The sequence below is a fragment of the Elgaria multicarinata genome, chromosome 3 (genome assembly GCF_023053635.1).
Source record: "Elgaria multicarinata webbii isolate HBS135686 ecotype San Diego chromosome 3, rElgMul1.1.pri, whole genome shotgun sequence".
Taxonomy (NCBI): domain Eukaryota; kingdom Metazoa; phylum Chordata; class Lepidosauria; order Squamata; family Anguidae; genus Elgaria; species Elgaria multicarinata.
This window is the reverse complement of record NC_086173.1, coordinates 165,603,462-165,630,225: the sequence shown is the minus strand read 5'-3', so window position 1 is coordinate 165,630,225 and position 26,764 is coordinate 165,603,462. Positions and strand designations below refer to the sequence as shown.

The 26,764-nt window shown below is 46.6% G+C and overlaps 1 protein-coding gene across 1 annotated transcript in view; it reads left to right on the top strand.

Moving 5' to 3' along the window:
* The window catches only part of LOC134396316 (uncharacterized), a 35,909-nt gene that overhangs the window by 4,654 nt on the left and 4,491 nt on the right, over positions 1–26,764 (top strand). Inside the window, exons 2-7 of the mRNA XM_063122764.1 lie at positions 4,180–4,262; positions 6,892–7,018; positions 12,057–12,137; positions 12,796–12,857; positions 14,735–14,861; positions 25,622–25,651. Of these exons, the coding sequence (XP_062978834.1) occupies positions 4,188–4,262; positions 6,892–7,018; positions 12,057–12,137; positions 12,796–12,857; positions 14,735–14,861; positions 25,622–25,651 (502 nt within the window). The 5' untranslated portion in view covers positions 4,180–4,187. The remainder of the gene's footprint in view (positions 1–4,179; positions 4,263–6,891; positions 7,019–12,056; positions 12,138–12,795; positions 12,858–14,734; positions 14,862–25,621; positions 25,652–26,764) is intronic.

Genomic DNA, 26,764 nt, shown 5'->3' with positions numbered 1-26,764 from the left:
AAAGGTTGTCACTCAGAGGAGGGCCAGGATCTCTTCTCGATCCTCCCAGAGTGCAGGACACGGAATAACAGGCTCAAGTTAAAGGAAGCCAGATTCCAGCTGGACATCAGGAAAAACTTCCTGACTGTTAGAGCGGTACGACAATGGAATCAGTTACCTAGGGAGGTTGTGGGCTCTCCCACACTAGAGGCCTTAAAGAGGCAGCTGGACAACCACCTGTCAGGGATGCTTTAGGGTAGATTCCTGCATTGAGCAGAGGGTTGGACTCGATGGCCTTGTAGGCCTCTTCCAACTCCACTATTCTATGATTCTATGAAACTGGACTCGGGTGCAACAGCACCCTCCTGCCCATGTTCCCCAGCAACTGATGTATCCTGGACTAGAGGAACCCTTGGCCTGATCCATCAGGGCACTTCTGATCTCTTAAATCTCCTAATGTTATTGTTACTTGTGTGAAAGATTTGCAGTTCGCCCTGACGTCTCATTCTCCTTTGGTTAGGAAATTATCTTTAACCTTTTGCTTTTCTTACTCTTACCCTGCACTTTGGCCTTGGAAGAGAGAGCAAAATAACATCACCATGGGGCAATTCAGGGGCTGCATTTGCAAAGTCTTGCAAATAACTTTCTGGTTAGTCATTTTGTTCCTCCGGGTTTACACTTTAAAATTTCAGATCTGGGGTCTCAAGGTAACAAACCACAAACACACACACACACACACACACACACACCCCTCAAGAAATACTTTATGCTGATTTCTAACCATCCTATTTAAGCCAGATGGAAGGAAAGAGTATCTGCCGAATTTACTTTTGTTTAATCTTTTACCCTTTAAGCTGTGAAACCCTTAAAAAAAAAAAACATACTGTGTCAGAATTGCAAACGGGAAAAGGCTACTTCTACCTCTAAAAGAGGTCTCAGCAGGAAAAATTGACTCACCTAGGTGACCTTTTGTCACTTTAATGAGGTCTTTGTTTAAGACAATTATCCAAATCACCCAGGCTTATCTTTTTTGCCTGGAGGGGTGAGGACCAGAAATATTAATGCAAAAGACCCATCAACTCCCCATTTTCCTTGCCACAATGGCTGGCTGAAAAGCATTGTGAGCAACTTATTTTGATTTGTGTTCATTGCTAAATCCTGCTGTTCCAAAAAGTGCTTCTACCCCATTCAAATTACCCCAGACTTTAAAAATGGCTTTCCTCACACCTCCATTTCCTTCCCCCTTTTCTATTAGCAGCCACACACTAGCAAGGCACTCACGGCCACTGATTTTGGTCTGGCATTTGCCTCCCTCTCCAAAGGGCTAGTTCCACCAACCCCATCTAAAGTCAGCTGCTGTCTTTTGGCTCAATGCATGACTTAAAACCAAGGTGGATTTGATTTAAATCAATTTGATTTAACTCAGAAAGACTCGATTTAATCATGTGACTTCCCCCTCTCCCAAAAAAGTGCACTCTATTGAATTTTTTGAAACTTCGCACTTAAAAGGTTAAAGGGGTTGATTCTGTGTACATAGATTTGCAAAGGCACAATGGGATTGTGACCTCTGTAGACACAAATTCACAGTTTTGAGAACTGTAAAACCAAGCAGCTGTGACAATATCTTCTAGATAGAAAAATTGCCCAATAATCCTACCGAAACCTCTGGAAGAGCATGACATGGTGAATGGATTAATGGAATTCATTTGCCCCCAAAATTTAAACATTGCATGAATATTCAACCTCGTGTTACATAACTAAAAACTAATCCTTATTTCACATTGAATAATCTTTGTACTATAATGTATCTTAAATAGAAAACTATCTTTAGATAGATTTTCCTCAAAAAGCATTTTATTTAAAAAAATCCGATTTAAATAAAAGAAAAATCCGATTTTTATTTTATTTTTTAAATCATTGATTTTTATCCACCCTGCTCGAAGTAGAGGGTGTTGGTTTAGCCCCTTAATTTTGATGCTCTAGGAGAGTGCTGTGAGTCTCTTGTGCTGTGAAGTGCTGTGAAGATTGAGGGGAGACATGAGAGCACTCTTCAAATACTTAAAAGGTTGTCACACAGAGGAGGGCCAGGATCTCTTCTCGATCCTCCCAGAGTGCAGGACACGGAATAACGGGCTCAAGTTAAAGGAAGCCAGATTCCAGCTAGACATCAGGAAAAACTTCCTGACTGTTAGAGCAGTACGACAATGGAATCAGTTCCCTAGGGAGGTTGTGGGCTCCCCCACATTAGAGGCCTTCAAGAGGCAGCTGGACAACCATCTGTCAGGGATGCTTTAGGGTGGATTCCTGCATGGAGCAGGGGGTTGGACTCGATGGCCTTGTAGGCCCCTTCCAACTCTGCTTTTCTATGATTCTATGATTCTTGGCTCAGACTGAAGTGAGTGTAAAGTAGGGCTATGCACAGACCCCCCCCAAAACCTCTTCATGGCCCGATCCGGAACTTTCGATCCACCCCTCCCCCGCTCTGCTCCATGGAGCAAGATCCGGAGGGGTGGATTGAGATTCCCCCCCCTTCCCTACTTACTTGCCTCCACCACGGAGGCAAGTAAGTGGGGAAGGGGGGACAAAATGGGGGCCGAATAAGCCCCCCCTGCCCCCTTACCTGGCTCCGCCACCATCGCCACACGGACTGCAGTGGCGGAGCCAGGTAAGCCCCCCTCCCCCACTTACCTGCCTCCATCGCGGTCCGTCGCAGGCTTCAACTGAGACCCGGGCCTCAGTTGAAGCCTGTGCCAGACCTCGACAGACACCGGTAAGCCCACTTCCCCCCTGGCCCCTTACCTGGCTCTGCTGTCGTCACCGCATGAACTGGTGGCGCCAGGTGAGCCCCCCCTCCCCACTTACCTGCGTTCGGAGCTCCGGATGGAGGCGAACCGCTTCGCCGCGATCCGCAGCTCCCCCTATCCAATTTGGATCCGCCTTTGGCAGAGGCGGATCGGGTCGCTCCATTCCAGATTCGCGATCTGAATCGGAGTGGAGCACAGCCCTAGTGCAAATGAGGTAACTGTTTGCCCACTGCCTACACTGCAGGGAGCCTGGAGATCCCCCTTCATTCATGTGCTTGGTTTACAAATTATATGCATGCCATGTGCACACCTCCATGCAGACTAAGGCAAAACGTCTTTAACACCAGGGATGTGTTACTCCAGCTTTTCTTACTTTTATGTGGATAAGAGGAGTAAGACTTTTTCATAGAATCATAGAAGAGCAGAGTTGGAAGGGTCCTACAATGCCATCCAGTCCAACCCCCCGCTCAATGCAGGAATCCACCCTAAAGCATCCCTGACAGGTGGTTGTCCAGCTGCCTCTTGAATGCCTCTAGTGTGGAAGAGCCCACAACCTCCCTAGGTCACTGATTCTATTGTCGTACTGCTCTAACAGTCAGGAAGTTTTTCCTGATGTCCAGCTGGAATCTGGCTTCCTTTAACTTGAGCCCGTTATTCCGTGTCCTGCACTCTGGGAGGAGCGAGAAGAGATCCTGGTCCTCCTCTGTGTTTGGATGTTCAGGCATAGAACAGAAGATGCATGAGGAGAGACATGACGGTCCAACACTCTGAGCGTTTTTGATCAAACGCACAGAGGGAAACCACTGATTTTCATACCTGGAACTTCCAGAGGAAACATGAATTCTTGTTTTTGAATTGTTTTATGATGTTTCGGTTATTTTTAACAGAAATTGTTTTTACATACTTTTATAGTGTGTATTCTGTATTGACTACGTTACATTAGTTTTGTAATGATTTTCTTTTTTAAGTTGCCTTTGGGTGTTTTTAAAAGGAAATTTTATCTGTTTATTTATTACATTGATGTACCGCCCCATAGCCGAAGCTCTCTAGGCGGTTTATAAAGGGTAAAAACAGTGAACATTAAAAACAAATAGACAAAAATTTCAAACCATCAAAAGCATAAAAACAAGAAAACCCATTTAAAACAACTATTCTGGGGTCAGCATATGTTGTTAACTACCTGGGAGAAGAGAAAAGTCTTGACCTGGCGCAGGAAAGGTAACAATGTTGGCGCCAGGCCAGCCTCGCGTGGACATCATTCCATAATTGGGGGGGTCACCACTGAAAAGGCCCCCTCTAGGTAGGGCATAATAGGATTGAATATCTTAGAGCGTAATCGATCAAGAAATAATGACAGATTAAAAACAACACATGCAAACCTTTATCTTCCTCACAGGCAGTATAATGTTCTCAGTGACACATTCTGGACCATCTCTTTTTCTTGGTGAAGTAGAAAGAGTCACTCTGCGTTCAGCTCAGGTAAGGGAAGGACAGCAGGAATGCTTCCTTTTGAGTTACGAGGACCTTCTGTTCTTACTTCTACAGCTGGAAAATGTCAGGGCTGCCCAGTAAAAAGTGGTGGCCAAATTCCTGCTCACACGGGGGTTGGACTTGATGGCCTTATAGGCCCCTTCCAACTCTACTATTCTATGATATGGTTCTATGAAACATTTTTATCTTCCAGGACAGCACCAAAATACCCCTCCCTATCTTCACCTTCTAGAAGGAGAATTGTTTCTATCTCAGTGGGCCGGTTCACACGTAATGCTAACCCATGGCATGGGTTCTTGAATCCTGGGTTGTCGGGATGTGCGAAAGCAGCCGCGCTAACTAACCATAGTTTGTTAACCACAAACAACACAGAAAGGGAACTCACAGTTTGTTGTTGGGTTGTGAACTCTGGATTGTTTAAATCATGGGTTGTCGTGTGCAAATCCAGAGGGCGGGTTGTTTCAGCAGGAAACAGAGGTGGCAGTACTACTACAGCCCTGTTCAAACAACACGCTAAACCATACTGCTTAACCCCCAAAATGGTTAACGGAGTGCATTAACCTTAATGCATTCCATTAACCATTTGGGGGTTAAGCAGCATGGTTCAGCGTGTTGTCTGAACAGGGCCAGAGAGAGGGAGAAGTCAAAGGAAGAGGGAAATAAACAACCCAGAGACTGAGAAAACAAACCACAGTTTGTTCAACTCTCTACCATGAAACTAAACTGTGGCTTACGTGCGAATCACAGGCCTGTGTGATTAAGTGGAGTGTAGGACCTTCCCATGCATGTGTTGGAATGCATGGGAGGACAAAACCAAAAAGAGGGTGTTAAGAAAAAAGGAAAGGAAAGGAACCTCTCGTGCAAGCACTTGAGCCATTCTAACTCCTAGAGGGACGCCTGCTTTTGCTGGCATTTCCTTGGCAGACTTTGTAGGTGGTTTGCCATTGCCTTCCCCAGTTGTAGCGGGGTGGTTTGCCATTGCCTTCCCCAGTCGCAGTTACCTTTCCCTCAGCTAGCTGAGTACTCATTTTACCAACCTCAGAAGGATGGAAGGCTGAGTCGACCTGAGCCGGCTGCCTGAGAACCAGCTTCCGTTGGGATCGAACTCAGGCCGTGGGGAGAGTTTCGGCTGCAGTAACTGCCGCTTACCACTCTGTGCCACACGAGGCTCGTTAAGAAAAAACATAGGCCTTAATTTGAACCAAACAAAAAATACAACCCAGTGAACTGTCAGGTTCAAGAGAACTCTCCTTCTGGGCTGATGTTAAAAGTGTGTGTTCAGGGCTGGGTTTCCTGACAGAGGTGATGGTGGTAGACTAATGTGGCGTAGGTTAATTTACAGAGGAGGGCAACCAGGATGATCAGGGTCAGGAAATAAAGCCCTGTGAGGAGAGATTGAAAGAACTGGGCATGTTTAGCCTGGAGAAGAGAAGATTGAGGGGAGACATGGTAGCACTCTTCAAATACTTAAAAGGTTGTCACACAGAGGAGGGCCAGGATCTCTTCTCTGTCATCCCAGAGTGCAGGACATGGAATAACAGCCTCAAGTTACAGGAAGCCGGATTCCGGCTGGACATCAGGAAAAACTTCCTGACTGTTCGAGCAGTACGACAATGGAACCAGTGACCTAGGGAGGTGGTGGGCTTTCCCACACTAGAGGCCTTCAAGAGGCAGCTGGACAACCATCTGTCAGGGATGCTTTAGGGTGGATTCCTGCAATGAGCAGGGGGTTGGACTCAATGGCCTTATAGGCCCCTTCCAACTCTACTATTCTATGATTCTATGAAATCACTTTCCAAGTATATTAGCTTGTGCCTGGTATCAAAAAATCTGACACATGGTGGGATACAGGTAGAGGAGCCAATGTCCCCAAACACTTGAACAGAGGCATATATATTTGGGGAGCTACTCTTCCTTTGAAAACGGCAAAGTCCCAAATTATCGAAATAAATTTCAGGCAGGAATTAGGAGTCGTAGGAATCCTATGTGGAAGTGTTTTTTTTCATTGGCATGCATGAAGATGCTGTTTGAACACGCTTGTTATGGATTATGATAGAGGTGTACAAAATTATGCATGATATGGAGAATGTGGATAGGAAGACATTTCTCTCTCTCTCTCTCTCTCTCTCTCTCTCTCTCTCTCTCTCTCTCTCAAAATACTAGAACCCAGTGGGGTCATCCCATGAAGCTGATTGGTGGGAAGTTCAGGACAGATAAAAGGAAGGACTTCTTCACACAGCACAGTTAAATTATGGAACTCACTACCACAAGATGTAGTGATGGCCACCAATTTGGATGGCTTTAAAAGGGGGTTGGATAAAGTCCTGGAGGAGAAGGCTATCCATGGCTACTAGCCCTGATGGTTGTGTGCCACCTCCTGTATTCAAGGCAGTAAGCCTGTGTGCACCAGTCACTGGGGAACATGGGTGGGAGGGTGCTGTTGCACCATGTCTTGCTTTGTTAGTCCCTGGTCGAGAGCTGGTTGACCACTGTGTGAACAGAGTGCTGGACTAGATGGACCTTCCATCTGATCCAGCATGGCACTTCTTATGTTCTATGGGGCTGACAAGGTTACCTGTGATTTTTCCAATGAGAAATGCATTCTTTTTCTTTTAAGGTCCCAGTCTCCTTTGAGGAGGTAGCTGTGCATTTCACCAAAGAAGAGTGGTCTCTGCTGGGTCCAGCCCAAAGGGCGCTGTACAAGAATGTCATGCTGGAGAATTATGAGCATGTGACCTCTCTGGGTGAGGCTCCCTTAGCTTTTGATAGTGTCAAAAGTTTTAAATACTTAAATACTTCAAATGCTTAAATACTTCAAATACTTAAAAGGTTGTCACACAGAGGAGGGCCAGGATCTCTCCTCGATCCTTCCGGAGTGCAGGACACGGAATAATGGACTCAAGTTAAAGGAAGCCAGATTCCAGCTGGACATCAGGAAAAACTTCCTGACTGTTAGAGCAGTATGACAATGGAATCAGTTACCTAGGGAGGTTGTGGGCTCTCCCACACTAGAGGCCTTCAAGAGGCAGCTGGACAACCATCTGTCAGGGATGCTTTAGGGTGGATTCCTGCATTGAGCAGGGGGTTGGACTCGATAGCCTTGTAGGCCCCTTCCAACTCTGCTATTCTATGATTCTATGATTCTATGAAATAGCCACTGTGATAAATGTGTATTTTCCTGTATTGTATTTATATGCCTTTGTGAGGCCATTTTAGCAGAAAAGCGGCAATTTTTTTTTAACGTTAACATATAAAGCAGGGATGTTTAGATATTTTGCACCACCTTCCAGAAGGCCTTGCTAGGATGGCCGGTATTGGTATAGTGTTAGAGTAGACCTGAGGACATGCGGGTTCTAGTCCCCATTCGGCCATGAAGCTCACTGGGTGACTTTGGGCCAGCCCAACCTACCTCTCAGGGTTGTTTTGAGGATAAAATGGAGAGGAGAAGGGGGATCATGTACTCTGCCTTGGGTTCCTTGAAGGAAAGGCAGGATATAAATGTAACAAATTAATAAATGAAATGACTGCTAGAAGTTGAAGTCCAGAATGTCTGAAAATCTACTTTCTTCCCACCCTTAATATAGAGAATTTATTTATTTATTACATTTATATCCTGCCTTTTTTCCTCCAAGGAACCCAAGGCAGCATACCAAATCCTCCTCTCCATTTCTGTCCTCACAACGACAACCCTGTGAGGTAGGTTGGGCTGAGAGTCTGTGACTGGCCCAAAGTCACCCAGTGGGTTTCCGTGGTGGAGTGGGGACTAGAACCCGGATCTCTCAACTCCCAGTCCAACACCTTAGCCACTACACCACACTGGCTCCTATTGCTGTCCTAACATATCAGAAATGACATCATAAAAGAGAAGGCACATACCGGGCTATCTGCCCTGGTCATTCTCTCTACATCTTGCTATCCTGTGCTGTTTGCTTCCAGCCTGGCAAGAATCCAGAGACTGGGTTCAGACAGTGACGTCAGTAAAAGAAGCCATTTTCATAATGCCCCATGACACAGTCCAGGTTGGCACGTCAAAGAACAAAATAGGTTTTAGGAAACTGATTAGGAACAACGTGCCGTGTTCAAGTGGACCTAGCTATACCTGATGAAATAAAATCATGTGTCCATAGAAAATATATATTTAATCATAAAACAAATATATACACTTAAAATTTGAGCAGAATAGTCCACAAACATACAACCAACGATAATCCCAAATGCGTTTCGACCCACAAGGTCTTCATCAGTGTGTGTGTGTGGGGGGATTATACAGATTTTAAAAACTTTTTTTAATGCCTCAAATACATGAATTTCCAATAGGACCTGAAAAGCAGAAACAAAAACAGAATTGTTTTATTAGTGTTATAGAATCATAGAATAGCAGAGTTGAAAGGGGCCTACAAAGCCATCGAGTCCAACCCCCTGCTCAATGCAGGAATCCACCCTAAAGCATCCCTGACAGATGCTTGTCCAGCTGCCTCTTGAAGGCCTCTAGTGTGGGAGAGCCCACAACCTCCCTAGGTAACTGATTCCATTGTCGTACTTCTCTAACAGTCAGGAAGTTTTTCCTGATATCCAGCTGGAATCTGGCTTCCTTTAACTTGAGCCCGTTATGTCCTGCACTCTGGGAGGATCGAGAAGAGATCCTGGCCCTCCTCTGTGTGACAACCTTTTAAGTCTTTGAAGAGTGCTCTCATGTCTCCCCTCAATCTTCTCTTCTCCAGGCTAAACATGCCCAGTTCTTTCCGTCTCTCTTCATAGGGCTTTGTTTCCAGACCCCTGATCATCCTGGTTGCCCTCCTCTGAACACGCTCTATCCCCACCTTGAGCCCAAGAAATTGATCTAATAGTAATTATTCTATAAAAAACTGGCTCTTATAAATCTTCAAAGATATACCAGAAAAGACAGGGGACTTCATGTACCCTCCTGTCTCCAAGAAACTAGTGGACAGAAAACCTACCTAATTAGGTTTTACAAAATCGCACAATCTAAAACAACGCTCCCACAAAATAATAATAATAATAATAATAATAATAATAATAATAATAATAATAATAATCTTGCCTTGACTCCCATGTTGTATCTGAAGTATAAATAATATCTTTAGTTTGTGCAGTGGGTTCAGACATCACCACCAACCCATTCATGAGGGGGGCGGGAGAAGCCATGATGGTTTCTTTTACCGACGCAATCGTCCAAACACCCCCAATATCTCTTGGCAGAGAGAAGAGGACCTCCTTGGTGGCCCTGAGCCAGGATTGTTTCAGAAGGCATAGAATAGAGGCCAAATGATGATTCCTGACTCTTTGGGAGGATCCGTGTGGTCTAAGCAGACATGTCCTCCTCTGCAGAGGAATGGCTGTCAGAGAGAGACCACTGGCTTCTGCTCAATTGCATCATTTCCCATCTCATACCTTGCCTCTTCGTTTGTGTTAGGGTGAGGGAGAGAACAGAGGCAGCTTAGTCTGGAATCGCTGACAGTGACTGGGTTCAGCCAACGCAATAACCAATGGTGGTTTAAATACTCAACGGTTGGTTGTTTAGCCCACCGTGGGTTGTTGCTGTTGCTGCTGCTGCTATTATTATTATTATTATTATTATTATTATTATTATTATTATTATTATTATATATTTTTTATTGCTTTTCCACACTGATTAAACATACAACATTACAATCAAAGAAAACATCAAAACAACTATTACATACTACATACATGTTGAAGAAATGTTGAGTACATATGTATTGAATAGATATTAACTATAAAATATTATACCATAACATAATCATTCTTGACATAAAAGTGCACCCCCCACCTCGGGATCTATTCCTGATTCCAAAATCTTATCGTTTCTTCCGCTGGTGGTTTCCCACTTCCCTTAGTAAACACAAATATTAGGAACTGTTTCCAGATTCCTTCAAACTCATTTATTTTAGTTATGCCTTTTCTCCACTTAATATTACAAGTCAGTTTATCATTAATAGCTATATCCCATACTTCTTTGTACCATTCTTCAATAGAATATTCCCCTTGAATCTTCCAGTTCCTGGCTACCATCAATCGTGCTGCAACCAGCAAACTTGATATCAACTCTTTAGTTTCTTTTCCACACTTTATATCTTCAAATAGTGACAGCAATGCAATCTTTGGTGTTTGTTCTATTTTCATTCCCACTATTTCTTCAATTTCAAAAAACACCTTCTTCCATAATCTTTGTACATATTTGCATTCCATTATTATTATTATTATTATTATTATTTACATTTATATACTGCCCCATAGCTGAAGCTCTCTGGGCGGTTTACAAAAGTTAAAAACAGTGAACATTAAAAAGAAATATACAAAATTTAAAATCGTAAAAATCATAAAATACTAACAAAACAGACAGTATCCATTTAAAAACTACTATTCTGGGGTTAGTTAAAAAACTCAGGGTATGCTGTTAAATGCTGCTTGACCCGGCGCCGAAAAGATAACAGTGTTGATGCCAGGCGAGCCTCGTCAGGGCGATCATTCCATAATTATTACTGTATTTCTTCGATTGTAAGACGCCATCGATTGTACGACGCACGCTCATTTCAGTACCACCAACAGAAAAAAAACACCCTAAGACATACCCGCGATTCGAAGATGCACCCCATTTTTCGAGATGTTTATATGGGGGGGAAAGTGTATCTTAGAATCGAAGAAATCGGGTATTTGTTTATTTATTATTTATTGCATTTGTATACCGACCCATTGCCGAAGCTCTTTGGGCGGTTTACATACTATTAAGACACTTAAAAACAATATACAAAAATTAAAAACTACCAAATGTATACACATACCTTTAAAACCACTATAACCCCTTTAAAAACGATGAGCCTAAAAAACAGACCCAGGTTCATCACATATTGCCAAATGCCTGGGTGAAGAGAAAAGACATGGTGCTGAAAAGATAACAATGTTGGCGCCAGGCGGGCCTTGTCAAGGAGATCGTTCCACATTTGGGAGGGCCACCACCGAGAAGGCCCTCTCCCTTGTTGCTGTCCTCTGAGCTTCCCTCGGGGTAGGCACCTGGAGGAGGACCTTAGATGTAGAACGTAGTGTACGGGTAGGGTCATGTCGGGAGAGGAGGCGTTCCTTCATGTATTGTGGTCCCAAGCCGTGTAAGGCTTTATAGGTTATGGTGTTGTGTAGGGAGAGTTTTTTTAACCAAGAGTTGGTTCTTTGGCCAAGATAACCAACGCTGTGCAGAGTTGGCTGTTCTGAACTACCGTTGGCTATCGTGTTGTGTGAAGGGCACAGCTGGTTATTTCGTCAGTCACAGAGTTGCAAGGCAAGAGCAGACAAAGCGGCGTTGGTTGCTCTAGTCCAGTTGGCAGGATAGATTTTCGGCAGCAGTGGCTGATGGGATACTAGTGGGAGGATTGAAAGGGGGAGGGAGATGAGTGAGTCAACTCTGCATGGACTAATAGTCATAGAATCATAGAATAGCAGAGTTGGAAGGGGCCTACAAGGCCATCGAGTCCAACCCCCTGCTCAGTGCAGGAATCCACCCTAAAGCATCCCTGACAGATGGTTGTCCAGCTGCCTCTTGAAGGCCTCTAGTGTGGCCTCTACTGAGTCAACTCAGTGTTGATCTTAATCCACACCATGGTTGATTATTAGCATGTTGTATGGAGAGTACTCCCTAGATAAACAACTTCCGAGTTGATTATTACTCTACTGTTGACTATCGTGTTGCCTGAACGCAGCCAATGAGAATTAGAAATTTATTGATTTATTTTTTGTTTCCTCTTGAAGACGGGCCTTTGATTCCCCCGCCCCACCTCATCTCCTGGTTGAAAGAAACAGAAGAGCGGTTTGCCCAGGAGAGACTGACAGGTCAGTGCTTTGATTCGTGGTTAAACTGTATCTTGCCTGATTCCCTGAGCCAGGGAATTTCTGTCTTTGGATTATTGCAACACGGTATACGTGATGCTGCCTTTGAAAACGTTCCAGCGAGTCCAAAGTAGATTGCTGACCGAGACTGGCCAGTGTGATCGTCTTATGCCAGTGTTTCTCTGCCCACACTGGCTTCTGGTCCACTTCCACACCCAATTCGAAGGGAGACGGGGACTGTATTGCAGGACTGCCCTCCGGATATTTTGGACTACAACTCCCATAATCCCTAGCCCTGGGCCATGCTGTTGCCTGCTTCTGCCGTACTGCCAAGCTCCAGGCTGGTAGAAAGGAAAGAGGGTTCTCCGCCCACCCCAATCCTCTTCCTGAAGGTTTCTCTCATGAGATTCCTCTTTCCACACTATTGAGGTTTCAAGGAAAGGAGGCTGATGCATCCGTAAGGTGGCGCCCTGCCCCAAGGAGCAGAGGACAACGGTGGTGGGGAGAGAAATATTGGTCCAAACTCTCTGGACGTTCCTAGATCAAATCTGACTCTTGAATTCTTCCGGAAATAAAAATGATGCTTTAGTCTTTGTACTAGGAATTACCATAAAGAATACTTATCCTGATGTCTTGTCTTTTTTTTTGGACACCTGCACAGTGACGTCTTCCAGATCCTTTATTGGTGGTGGTGTGGAAGGATCTGTTCTGCCCTTTACGGAGGTAAGGGAGGCTTCTCCTTCAGGGGTGGAGGTTACCCAAGAGGGCCTGCCCCTCCCACTTTGTCCAGAGGCGGGGCTATGCAAATGACATCACACTTTACTCCCCTTCAGTGGGAGGAGCTTTCCCAAGTCCTAATCCTGCCTGCTTCGAGGTAACAGGGGTTTTCACAAAACTCTAGCTTAACAACCCTTTTCGATCACTCTTGATCATTTACATGACACTTGATCCCTGCCATGTCACACGCCATGTTCAGACGACATGCCAACTCGGGGAGCCGTGCGAATAGCGGGCATGTGTGCTGCACGCGTGGGGGCAGGGGAGGAAGCCGCAATGGCTTCTTCCCCCACTGTGATCATCCGAACCAAGTCACTCGGTGTTGTTGAACTGTGGGTTAGAGTGTTGTCTGAACACAGTATGTTTTCCACAGGGTGGGTTATTGTGTTGTCTGCATGTAGCCAGGGTGGCTTGTTAACTACCCTGAATAACCCAACAACAAACCATGGGTTCTCAAGGTGGCTTGTTGGAGAAAATAAGCCCATCCTGCATGGTTACGTTCAGACAACACATTAAACCATGGTTCAGCAAACAACCTACAGTTCAAAGCAACCACACTCAACCAGTGAGTGCCGGTGCGTATGTTGTGTCAGCCAGCAACGGCTTGGTTCACACAACACACCAATCCACAGTCAAGATTTGAGTGTAGGTTCATAGAATCAGAGAATAGCAGAGTTGGAAGGGGCCTACAAGGCCATGGAGTCCAACCCCCTGCTCAATGCAGGAATCCACCCTAAAGCATCCCTGGCAGAGGGTTGTCCAGCTGCCTCTTGAAGGCCTCTAGTGTGGGAGAGCCCACAACCTCCCTAGGGAACTGGTTCCATTGTCGTACTGCTCTAACAGTCAGGAAGTTTTTCCTGATGTCCAGCTGGAATCTGGCTTCCTGTCACTTGAGCCCGTTATTCCGTGTCCTGCACTCTGGGAGGATTGAGAAGAGATCCTGACCCTCCTCTGTGTGACAACCTTTTAAGTCTTTGAAGAGTGCTATCATGTCTCCCCTCAATCTTCTCTTCTCCAGGCTAAACATGCCCAGTTCTTTCAGTCTCTCTTCATAGGGCTTTGTTTCCAGACCCCTGATCATCCTGGTTGCCCTCCCCTGAACATGCTCCAGCTTGTCTGCGTCCATGGTTGTTGTTGAACCATGGTCTGTTGTTCTCTGCATCCAGCCATGCTAACGAAACCATGGTCTGTGAACCATGAAGAGAACCGATGTTTTGTTATTGGGTTATGAACTATGGGTAGTTCATGGTTAGCAAGCCATGGTTTGTTAGCATTGCTGGGTTCAGACAACACAACAACCCATGGTTCAATGGCAACTAACATTCAACCTTGAAAGTGGGTTCTGTGAACTCACCCAAAATCACAGGGAGCCCTGTTTAGGGGCTCCCCTAAAGAACCGTTCATCGGGGAGACATTTGGAGACAGGTTGGTGCTTCCTTTCAAAGGACTGGACTCTTTCAGCTTTGCTTCTGGTGCTGCACGATGACCACTCGGCTGCTCACTCAGAAAATGCGTTGCTGCCTTTTGAGTGCCACAAAACTCTCCCTCGCGAGCTAGGAGAGCACTAGTGGGAGGCAGTAGCAGAAAACAGAGAAGCCAGAAGTTATGGAGATAAGGAAAGCCAGAAGTCATCTAAATATTTGTAAGGCAGAGTGTCTAAGTAAAGAAACACATGTTAGTGTGTGTATTAAGACTCACTGTTTATGGTGGGTCCTCCAAGTATTTTTCTACTGCCACTGGTTCAATTTTTATTTCATCGTTAAGACTTGAACACGATTATTCTCCATTTTAGTAAAGAGAAAATCTTTTTTTTCTTTTTCCAGGGTTTGGTGTCCTCTGAGGAGGTGATTCCAGGTTTCACCAAGGAGAATTGTGCTCTGCCGGATCCAGGCCAGAGGGCCCTGTATGCGGAAGGAATATTGGAAAATTATGGGAACGTGGCCTTTCTAGGTAAGGATCCAATTCCCCTTTCTTGATACATGCTGAATTCCTGTTATTCTCATTAGCTAATCTAGCAATTACGGATATAGTATATTTGTGTTAAGCTGAAGTAGTGCGTCTATTTTGAATGACTGTCCTGCAAAACAAAACGAAGAGTTATATAACAAAACAAAAAATTATTGCGGGTCGGATGCCTTCTCGTTTGGGTCTGGTAGAAGGCTACAAAATAATGGTTCTGCTACCTACAAAGAGTCCCTGCATCATTACCAAGCAAGAAAAAAGTACCTCAGGCAGGGCTGGGCGAAGCTGGTAGTAGGCCCGGGCCAGATAGGAAACGTAGGCCCCATTTCAAACTGCTCATTAAGTATTTTTTAATCAGTTCTACATACATATGAACTCGGACTGCAGGAAGGCTAGAATTCACCAGAATGGCCAAGAGAGACCCACCAGATGATATTACTAGTAGATAAAGTCTGGATTAGATATGTAAAATTTCTGAAAATTTTGAAGCCGTCACTTCCAGGTGGTGGTGGTTTTTGGCCAAGTATAGCCCAAAACTGCAGCTGTTCCGGTCCTTGTGAATGATCTCTGTTCCCTAAACCTGCCTAGCAACGGATTGCATGGCCACCTGCGCCGTCCTTCCTTCGCTGGCAGACACTGCCCTTCCTCTCTTCACCAATGCACATGGCTGCAAAGTTGCAGCCTTGTTTTCACTCTGCCGTTGTGATCCAGTGGAGTGCAATCGGTGGAGCGGCCTTGAGTGTTTCCCCACCAGATTCAACTGTGGCTGAAAACTCCCATCCATTTCCCCCAATCCCTCCCACCTGGTTCCCAATTTATTTATTTATTTATTTATTACATTTGTATACCGCCTCATAGCCAAAGCTCTTAACACAAGGCGGTTTACGTAGCATAAAAACACTTAATAACAATATACAAAAATTTAAAACCACAAAAAACAAACCCACGCTAATTACATATTGCTAAATGCCTGGGAGAAAAGTCTTGACCTGGCGCTGAAAAGATAGCAATGTTGGCGCCAGGCGGGCCTCATCAGGGAGATTGTTCCACAATTGGGGGGCCACCGCAGACAAGGCCCTCTCTCTTGTCGCCGTCCTCGGAGGAGGACCTTAGACGTTGAGGACCAGAGGAGGACCTTAGACGTTGAGCGTAGTGGACGGGTAGGTTTATGTCGGGAGAGGCATTCCGTCAGGTATTGCGATCCCAAGCCGTGTAAGGCTTTAGAGGTCAAAACCAGCACCTTGAATTGGGCTCGGAAAGGCATAGGCAGCCAATGCAAGCAGGGCAGAGTGGGTCTTATATGTTTGAACCTTCTGGTCCCGGTTATCAATCTGGCTGCTGCATTTTGCACAAGCTGCAGCTTCTGAACCTACTTCAAAGGCAGCCCCACGTAGAGTGCATTGCAGTAACCTAACTTGGAGGTTACCAGGGCATAGACAACTGAAGCCAGGTTATCCCTGTCCAGATAAGGGCATAGCTGGGCCACCAACCGAAGCTGGTAGAAGGCACTCCATGCCACCAAGGGACAGAGATGGTTCTAGGAGAACCCCCCAGCTACGAACCTGCTCCTTCAGGGGGAGGGCAACCCCCTCCAGAAATGACTTAGCATGTGCATAAATCCTCATTTGCCATGAAAATGGAAAGTGGTGCATCATTTCAACACTGCGTGTAGGTGCATCCCAGTATGTGGAAGATGTGTACTAAATTTTGTCACATTTGTACAGACTTCTGAGTTCCGCACCCCTTTTTGGTAAAGCGTTCCCACGGGTACCCTAATCTATACTCCTTGTTGCACCGAATCTGTGGTATAGGATGGGATGCAAATCTATATCTATAAAAGCCCAGAGGCCTCCTCCAAGCCACTTATGCAAATAGGAGAGAAGGCAGAGGCAGTGGATTGGCCTGCTGGTTGGCGATGTCACAATGCCTTTGTCTTCTCTCCTATTTGCATGTTCTCTTCTATTTGCACTTATAGGCCAATCCACTGCCTCTGCCTTCTCTCCTATTTGCATATTTAAACATTCTGAGCTCGCAGGGCCTTCTATGGAAGTGCTAAGAAAAATAACTGCTATCAACCAAGAAAAATAACTGCCATCTAGGGAAGTTCCAAGATAGAAGGCCAGAGGGCGCCTCCAAGCCACTTCTAGGTTTTGCCCTCTGGCGCCATCTAGTGACGTTTCTCGGAACTGCGACCTTCTAGGGAAGTTCCAAGTTCCAAGAAATAGTTTTTGCCCTCTGGCGCCATCTAGCGACGTTTCTCGGAACTGCAACCTTCTATGGAAGTTCCAAGTTCCAAAGAAAGATCACTGCCAGGAGCTTCCGGCCTAGCAAAGGGGCCAAAACCCACTAACCTCCTCCCCAGACTGCTCCTCTACACCTGTCGTATGACGGGCTTTTTCGCTAGTGTTTTAATAAATAAGTAAGAAATAATCTATACTCTCCATGTAGCTGCCTTCCTAGGGCGGGGGGAAAGTGGCCATTCTGAGGGACTTGCGTCTAATATTATTTCCAGGGGCATCGGCCGTTTCTAAAGCCGTAGGATCCCTAAGCGGCGACATGGAGACCGGGGAGAATGCCGACGGTGAACCCTTGCTACCCTTCTTCTCCGAGGATCCCTACCCGTGGCCATCGCAGGCGATGGCTCCCCCTGCGGCCGGTGGCCCTACCCAGGCGGAGGGAGAGAAGCCCCGCGGGAAAACCAGGTCGCAACATTGGAGGGAGCAAGAGGTGGACACGTTCTTAAACCTCTGGATGAGTCCCGAGGCCCAGGAGATCCTGAGCACCACCCGCCACGACAACCTCTTCCCCTGGTTTTCAAAGCATATGTCCCTTCACGGCTACTTCCGCACCCCCAAGCAGTGCAAAGATAAGCTGCACGGGCTGAAAAAGAAGTTTAAAGAAATCAAGGCGCGCAACAAGCAGAGAGGCGTCGTGCACCGCAAGGTGCCGTTCTATGACAAGCTCGCGAGCCTCCTAGAGCGTCGGGATGTGGCGCCTGGTGGGGGAAGTGGAAAACCGTTGACCCAGCCCCCAAGAGAGCAGCATCCGCCCATGAAATATGTCTCTCGTGGCTCGTCCTCTCCGGGCCCATCCTGGCGTGGTCAGCCCTACAGCATGGGTGTGCTGTCCAGCACGCTAAGGCCCCGAAGCTCACCGTCCACGACTGTAGATTGTCCCTCCAGCCCTTCTTTGCTGGCCCACCACCCATCCTGTGGCCCTTCAGGAATGGGTTTGCCGACGACGTACTCTTCTGGTGCAAGCAGCCCGACGTATTTTGCTTCTGCTCTCAGGGAAGAGCCGCAGAAGGGATCCTCACAAGCGGAGGCGAGTCCCGCTCAGCAACGAAGGGATGAATTGGCCACAGTTACCAAGGAATCTGTCTGGGGTAGTTTCCCCCAAGAGATGAAGTCAGAGGTTGAGTACACCGGGGCTTGCTCCCAAGAACAGCTACCTCTACTCCCAGTCACGCAGAGGCAGCTGTCTGAGATTAAGGAGGAGCAGCCCGCCCAAGACAGCATTGCGGACTGGGACACTGTCACAACGCAGTCGTTCACCGATACAGGGCAGCCCCCAGAAGGACTTGAAAGGGAGCAAGAGGCGACCCTCTTTCCCAGAGTTTCTCAGGTGAGGTCTGGTGCACGTTCTCCTCCCCACGCTGCCCTGCATGGTGACCAACGCAAGGCTGCGGCAGAGGGGATGGAAGGAGGGGCGCCAGCACCGGGTGCATTGCTTCGTGGGCGGGAGGTTCCGCTTACACCGACAGGAGAAGACCGCTCAGTCTATGGGGGAAAGGCTCCCGCAGCAGAGCCGCCACTTACTGATGCGCAGCGGTCTGCGCGTCAGCGCAACAAGCAGAAAGCCGAAAGGATGCAGCTCGCCAGGGACTTGGTGAGCGCCACGGAAGCCGCCGGGGCGCGCACGTATACCCTGTTCAAGGACATGGCGGAGAAGGAAGAGAGGAGGCGGTCCGCCGAGTGCCAGCTGACCGTCTGGTCGACTCGCACCATCGCCGAAAGCATCCGGGCGTCCGCGCAGGCGATCCGGGCGTCCGGGGAGTCCGTGCGGGCGGGCATGGCGGCCTTCGACGGCGTGTTTGAATCCGTGATGAGAGAACGCACGGCCATGCTGGAGAGGCAGACCGACGTCATCCGGACTCTGGCCACGTCTTTGCAAGCGGCGCTGCAAGGCCAGCAGGCGCAAGGGCCGTACCTTCCCATGCCACCGGCTGCGGCTGATGCCCTTCCCTCTCAGGCACCCATCCTCCCTGCCTCCCAGTTCAGTGATCCGTCCCCGGGGCCCTACGATAGCCAACTGGCAGTTGAGCAACCACCCCCACCCCCTGCTATGGAGATGCAAGGAGTGGAAGCGTCCCCTGGGCAGGGCGTTCTAAGCCCTCACCCACAGCACTCCTCAACAGAGCAGGCTCTGGAGGAATGGGATGGGTCTGGCGATAGCAGCCGCTCTCCCTAGCCCCCCTTTTACCCACAACGTCACTTCATATTTCCCCCCCTGACCCCTTACCACTCTCTTCCTCCCTATCTGTGCCTATATTAGCCAAATGGAAAACGAGAAAGCCTTTACCAGCTGTGCTTTCAAGGCCACTGACGGCTTTCGGGAAGCAACAGTGGCCCCGTTCAGACAACACACTAAACCATGCTGCTTAACCACAAAATGGTGAACGGAATGAATTAACCTAAATGCCTTCCATTAACCATTTTGTGGTTAAGCAACATGGTTTATAGCGTGTTGTCTGAACGGGGCCATTGTTGTTATGCGGGCACCAAAGTGAGGGGGACTGTTGGGATGTTTCTTTTGGAAAGCACACACGCACACCCCGCAGCAGGAGAAGAGCGTTCCTCGCAAGGGCCGAAGGCTCTGCTGGTCACACAGAGGTGTGGAAACTGCCTGTGCCACAGAGGTGGATTTCCATCTGTTCTCAGGTAGAGGGGAAGAGGGGAGGGGGAGGCAGGTTGGTCTGGGTCACCTCGGCAAAATTAGTTCCTGTCTCTTCACTCTTCTCTCCCTCCTTCTCTGCCCCTTGATCCCGCTCCTTTAACAACACAAATGTCGTCCGAGCCTTGGCCATTTAACAATCCCGTCTTCCTGGCTCTCCCTTCCCCTTTCTGCATCCCCGTTCCTACTCCCTTCAGAGGCCGAGACAGTAAGCACCAGTAGCGGCTGAGATTTCTCACGTCTCTCCTCGCATCTCTGGCAGCCCCTTCCTCTTCTTGCCCTGTCTCCTATCGGCCCTGTTCAGAAGACACCTTAAACCATGGCTTTAACCGCAGTGAATAAAGTAAAAAGCCTTAGATTGTAAGCCTATGCGGCAGGGTCTTGCTATTTACTGTTTTACTCTGTACAGCACCATGTACACTGATGGTGCTATATAAATAAATAATAATAATAATAATAACTGTGGTCAGAGTTGTGGTTTAAGGTATCTTCTGAACAGACCCGCTGTCTCCACAGTGCTCTCTCCACCCTACCAAAGCCCTGCCCAGTGTTCGGAGGAAGAAATGGCTGTACAAACTCTTCTGTCTGCTGTGATGGACATTCCAGTGAGAGCCCTTACGGGTCAGCACATGGAGCAGGAGAAGCTCCTTGCATGTCACTGTGTTACAGCTGAGACAGATTTCCAAGCTGGTTTGCCTCACCTGCGCACCGCAGGTGCTGAGGAGTGTGCAGAGAAGGTCTACTTCAGGAACTTATTTTGGGACAGGTGTGGGAAGTTTCAGCAGGCTGCAGTGGCTGCTGGTTTTGGCCTCCGTGGACATGGGTGGCATTGACATGGCCGCCACTGTGAACCTATGCAAACAGAGATGTGCCGTGCACCCTTCCGTGTATAGAAGCAGTCTGGACTTCGATGCTGGAACTGGATGCTTGGGACGATTCAAAGGAACTTTCCGCATGTCCCAGGCAACTTTTGAACTCCTAAGTGATACCGTAATGAGGCGCACAATTGGTGTAAAAACAAAAATACCTCTCCCTGAAATTTTACAGACTGTCTTTCAAGCTGGGCTACCTGCTGCTCAGCACAACTTTCGGAGTCAGCAAGTCTACCCCTTGCGAAATCTCCCTGAAGAAAATGAAAATGTGAAAGATTTCCATGACCTACGGTTCCCTCTGGCTGTGGGAGCCGTGGACTGAACGCATATGCGCATCCTGTGTCTAATCCGGGAGAAACAGAAACTCCTTCTACGGCATGGACTTGCAGGCTTTTGTAGTCTCCAAAGAGATTTGTACGTTTGGCATGTCAGGGAGAAGACTTGACATGGCTATCTTTTGTTATTCTCTTTGGCAGACAAGCTCACCACGGGGAGATTATTTTAGCAGTAGCCGCACCAGCACCCCATGATGGTTAGCGGCCTGCCCGTGCACCTGCTCAGCCACTTTGTATACCAATAAAACCTTTGTGCCGTTAAAAACGTATCTCTTTACTGCTGGTGAGGGTGGTACAGTCTGCGGGTAGAGGAGAGCAGGTAAAAAATCGGCACGTTGGGTGGTGAGTAGGTGTGGGAAGGGGCCGAGGTCAGAGCAGAAGAATATCAGGGTAGGGGGTGCGGAGGCAGCACGTTAAGAACCAGCTGTACGGGAAAGGAAAGAGCCAGTCCAAGAATTGGTGAGGGATACAGGTATGGGTTGCTGGGTAAAGAAATCAGGACCTCATGTGGAGGCAGGCAAGGGAAGAGAAGAGAAGGCACCAAGAAAGCTGGAGGCATAGTGCTCAGAAGTCGAAGTGAGAAAGGGGGTGCAAGGATAGTAGGCTTTAAGAATGGGGGAGAGGGGAGCAAGGGAAGGGAACAGGATGAAAGTGGAAGGAGCAGGCAAAGGCAGAAGAAGCTAATAGCTAATACCGTGGAAGACAGAAACAAACTTCAAAGTGATCTTGATAGGCTGGAGCAGTAGGCTGGAAACAACAGAATGAAATTTAATAGGGATGAATGCCAAGTTCTACATTTAGGGAATAGAAACCAAATGCACAGTTACAAGATGGGGGATACTTGGCTCAGCAATACCACAAACGAGAAGGATCTTGGAATTGTTGTAGATCACAAGCTGAATATGAGCTAACGGTGTGATGTGGCTGCAAAAAATATATATGCTATTTTGGGTTGCATTGATAGAAGTATAGCTTCCATATCACAAGAGCTACTGGTTCCCTCCATTCAGCCCTGGTTAGGCCGCATCTTGAGTATTGCAACCAGTTCTGGGCTCCACAATTCAAGAAGGATGCAGACAAGCTGGAGCGTGTTTAGAGGAGATGATCAGGTGTCTGGAATCAAAGCGCTATGAGGAGAGACTGAAAGAACTGGGCATGTTTAGCCTGGAGAAGCGAAGATTGAGGGGAGCCATGATAGCACTCTTCAAATACTTCAAAGGTTGTCCCACAGAGGAGGGCCAGGATCTCTTCTCAATCCTCCCAGAGTGCAGGACACGGAATAACGGGCTGAAGTTACAGGAAATCAGATTCCGCCTGGACATGAGGAAAAAATTCCTGACTTTTAGAGCAGTACAACAATGGAACCACTGACCTAGGGAGGTGGTGGGCTGTCCCACACTAGAGGCCTTCAAGAGGCAGCTGGACAACCATCTGTCGGGGATGCTTTAGAGTGGATTCCTGCATTGAGCAGGGGGTTGGACTTGATGGCCTTGAAGGACCCTTCCAACTCTGCTATTCTATGATTCTATGGACAACCATCTGTCAGGAAGAAGGGGGGTTGGACTCAATGGCTTTGTAGGCCCCTTCCAACTCTTCTATTCTATGATTCTATGTACAACCATCTGTCAGGAATGCTTTAAGGTGGATTCCTGCATTGAGCAGGGGGTTGGACTCGATGGCCTTGTAGGCCACTTCCAACTCTACTATTCTATGATTCTAAGATGCCTCTAGAACAAAGCAGATTATACGAACATAGGCTGCTGTAGTGACAGAAGAAGGGGCAGCAGGGTATAGTTTCTGCCGCAAGGGTAGCTGGGATACATGCCCAAGAGGGCAGGAGGACTAGCGGGGATGGAGGGAGAAAACCGACAGCGCACTGAGGGGGGTGAACCCATCGTTTGGTGAGCTCCCCAACTCCGCACCATAGGTTGTTTGCAGAACAATCAACAGTGTGTAGCATGTTGCCCATCATGCGTTAGCAAGCCTTTTGAATGCACCCATTGAGAAGTTTATTAAAAATGGTGTCTGTGAGTTCTACAGATTCAACCATCAAAGCTATTTAAAAAAACAAAACAGGTAGGATAACTCACATGCTGTTCCATTGCATTTGGTCGCAACTGACAGGTGGTGGGTTTTTCCCCTCTCCACGTGTGGATTTTTGATTAGAACTACATTGACGGCTACAGAATCTAACCAGAAGTCCAGAAACAGGACTCTTTGGTCTGGGGAGCAAGCAGGGATAGCTATAGCCCTAGGAGACTGGATGTGGTATACACATATACACAACAGGAAAAATGGTTACGTCCACCGTCGGATAGACACTAATCGGCTCAGTTGAGACAACACGTTTCTCAACGGTGGTTTTAGAACTCGACGTTGGAGTTTTTACACCGTTGAGAAATGTGTTGTCTGACGGGAAGACTCCACGCAACAGTGGAGGTTTTTTGGGAAACACTTCTCGCAGAATGTCCACGCTGTGCAAAGGAGAGTTCCTGCACGAAGGTTGTGTTGCATGGCAGGCTCCATGGAGTTTCCCACTGCGTTGACTTTTCCCACTGGATAGAATTATAGAATCATAGAACAGCAGAGTTGGAAGGGGCCTACAAGGCCATCGAGTCCAACCCCCTGCTCAATGCAGGAATCCACCTTAAAGCATCCCTGACGGATGGTTGTCCAGCTGCCTCTTGAAGGCCTCTAGTGTGGGAGAGCCCACAACCTCCCTAAAGTTCCGTGGCAAGAGTGGCAAAAGGAGCGAATGCCGTTCTAGGAGAGCTGCCGGGATTGGGTGTTTTTTTTTTGCAGCAATGAATGATGGGATACCATCAGGAGGACGGGGGAACTGTCAATCAAACGTCCTGATGGATTTTACTCAACTCAACGGAAGCCCACAGTCACACAACAGTGGAGTTAGAACATGTTGCGTGGGGACTATCCCCTACAAACACAACCGTTGAGTGGAGTTTTCACACTGATTACCGTCTGAGCTGAGTTTTCTAGTTGTTTGGTGATAATACTTAATATTAGGAATTGAAAGTTCTCTAGCTCTCCCCCATTGCAATATTTGATCTCACCTGTGCCTTTTTATAGCTCCATATATATTGATTAATTCCTCATTGAATTTTAGTTTTAAAAAAAACCTTTGTGGAACTTCACCCAGCACATAGTTAAATTATGGAACTCACTACCACATGATGTAGTGATGGCCACCAATTTGGATGGCTTTAAAAGAGGGTTGGATACATTCCTGGAGGAGAAGGCTGTCCATGGCTACTAGCCCTGATGGTTGTATGCTTTCTCCAGTATTCGAGGCAATAAACCTGTGTGCACCAGTTGCTGGGGAACATGGGTGGGAGGGTGCCGATGGCTGGTTGGCGAACAGAGTGCTGGACTAGATAAATCCTTGGTCTGATCCAGCATCAGGGCACTTCTGATGTCCTTAACTTAATTGGCAATGTAAAGGAAAGAGGAATACAAATCTAGGCGGACATTTCATCTTGACAACTGCAATTCACTTCAGCCACGAAATAGCTGACTTTGCCCTCTTCTTGGGATCCTGTCCAGCTTTACCCAACACCTTATTATTATCTTCAACTAAATTGTATGCATGATCAGAGAACGTTATTCCCAGATATTTGCCCCCTCTGGTTTTATAGTTTGAGCCCATTATAAAGTCAAGTTCTGCTTTTCGTTCCATCTCCAAATACAATAGTTCTGATCTTCTTTGATTCACTTTATATTCAAGTATAGTCCTATACTCATTTAACTTGTTTTTAAGAACTCTAGCTAACCTTATGGGGTCTTGTCGTAAAAACCCAGCATTGTCTGCATATGGCATTGTTTAACATGCATATTGATTTAGAGTAATATCTTTTATTAGGATGACCATATGGAAAAGAGGACAGGGCTCCTGTATCTTTAACAGTTGTATAGAAAAGGGAATTCTAGTAATGGTCATTTGTATGCATGCAGCACCTGATGAAATTCCCTCTTCATCACAACAGTTAAAGCTGTAGGAGCCCTGGAGTCTTTTGTATCTGGCCAAGAAGGCAGTGCTCCTGCAGCTTTAATGGTTATGATGAAGAGGGGATTTTACCAGGTGCTGCATGCATACAAATGACCATTACTAGAATTCCCTTTTCTATACAACTGTTAAAGATACAGGTGCCCTGTCCTCCTTTCCATAGGGTCACCATACCTTTAGGCCCCCAGTTCAGCTATTATTTCAATACATAAATTTCAAAGTAAGGGGGGCAATGGAATTTGTTCTGCGACAGCTCTTTGTAGAATCCTACTAACTGATAATAAAAGTATCGGTGGAATCCAAATATCCACAAATTTCCATTCAAATAGAAGCAAATGCTTTTTCAGTTTCTACAAAAAAATACGATGTTGGTAATTTCTCCGCTGTATACATTCTGTCAAATTCATCATTTCTTGAGTGTGCCAGATAAATTGCTTCTCCATTATAAAGCCTGTATAATGACCCAACGTTTTATTTACTCTGTTGGTCATTATTGTCATCAGTATATAATACATATGGATATTGATTTGTGCTGTTCTAATTGCTCATTTCCCCCTTTTCTTATAGATCATAATTATGTATGCTTCTTTCCAAAAGGTAAGGTATTCTTTTCCTCAGTAATGCCTCACTATTTTAACTAGCTTTGGGGTTAGTAAACTACTAAATTTTTGATAAAATTCCTCAGTTATGATATCTGGACCTGGTGCTTTACCAATATGAATGTTAGATGACAGACTCTAATTGGTCCTGATGGTCCACGTTAAGCATAATTACGTATGTACGATCCAAATAATTATAGATTTCTTCCTCCGAAGGGTTATTCTATTTATATAGATTCGCATTTGGAAACTCATAGACAATGTCTTGATTTGTATATAACTTAGCACTTATTCCCTGCACGTCTTTATTCTTCAAGAGAGGTACTAACTGAGAGTTACACTTCCGTGGCTTGATTTCACATTCAAATATTCTTTGTTGTGAATAACGTGCTGCTTTGGCGGTCAAATAGGCATCCGTTAGTCTTAATTTACTATTTGTTGCTGTGTCCAGACCAGCACCAAGTGATGCTTCCTGGTTCTCCATTGGAGGTGGTGGGATGGTCTAAGCAGGTGCTTCTCTCTAGACTAGGAGTTCGCTTTCCACTGGCCTCTACACTACACGGAACTGGTTCTCACGACACAACAACCTGCAGTGCGTTGTCAGTCTGGTTTGTGTCAGCATGGGTTGTTCTGTTGTGCAAACCCAGCACTGTGGCTTGTTTACCACAGACAAACCACCCTGAGAACCCATGGCTTGTTGTCCGGTTGCTCACGGTGGCTTGTTCCCGGAGTGGCTTGTTGTGATGTGCAAACCCGGCACCATGGCTTGTTCAAAAAGAGCTTAGGAGCCGCCTGGTCAGAGCAGCAAAAAAACTGACCACTACTTGCAAACTTGCTGGTGCCATCTGCTCCCCCAACTCCCACAGTGACCGACTTTCCACACACCCCGTGTTGAGTTGGGTTTTCTCTTATCGTTACTGAGCGACCTTGAAAATGGCGGCTGTTCTTACTATTATTATTATTATTATTATTATTATTATTATTATTATTTATTTATATAGCACCATCAATGTACATGGTGCTGTACAGAGTAAAACAGTAAATAGCAAGACTCTGCCGCATAGGCTTACAATCTAATAAAATCAAAGTAAAACAATAAGGAGGGGAAGAG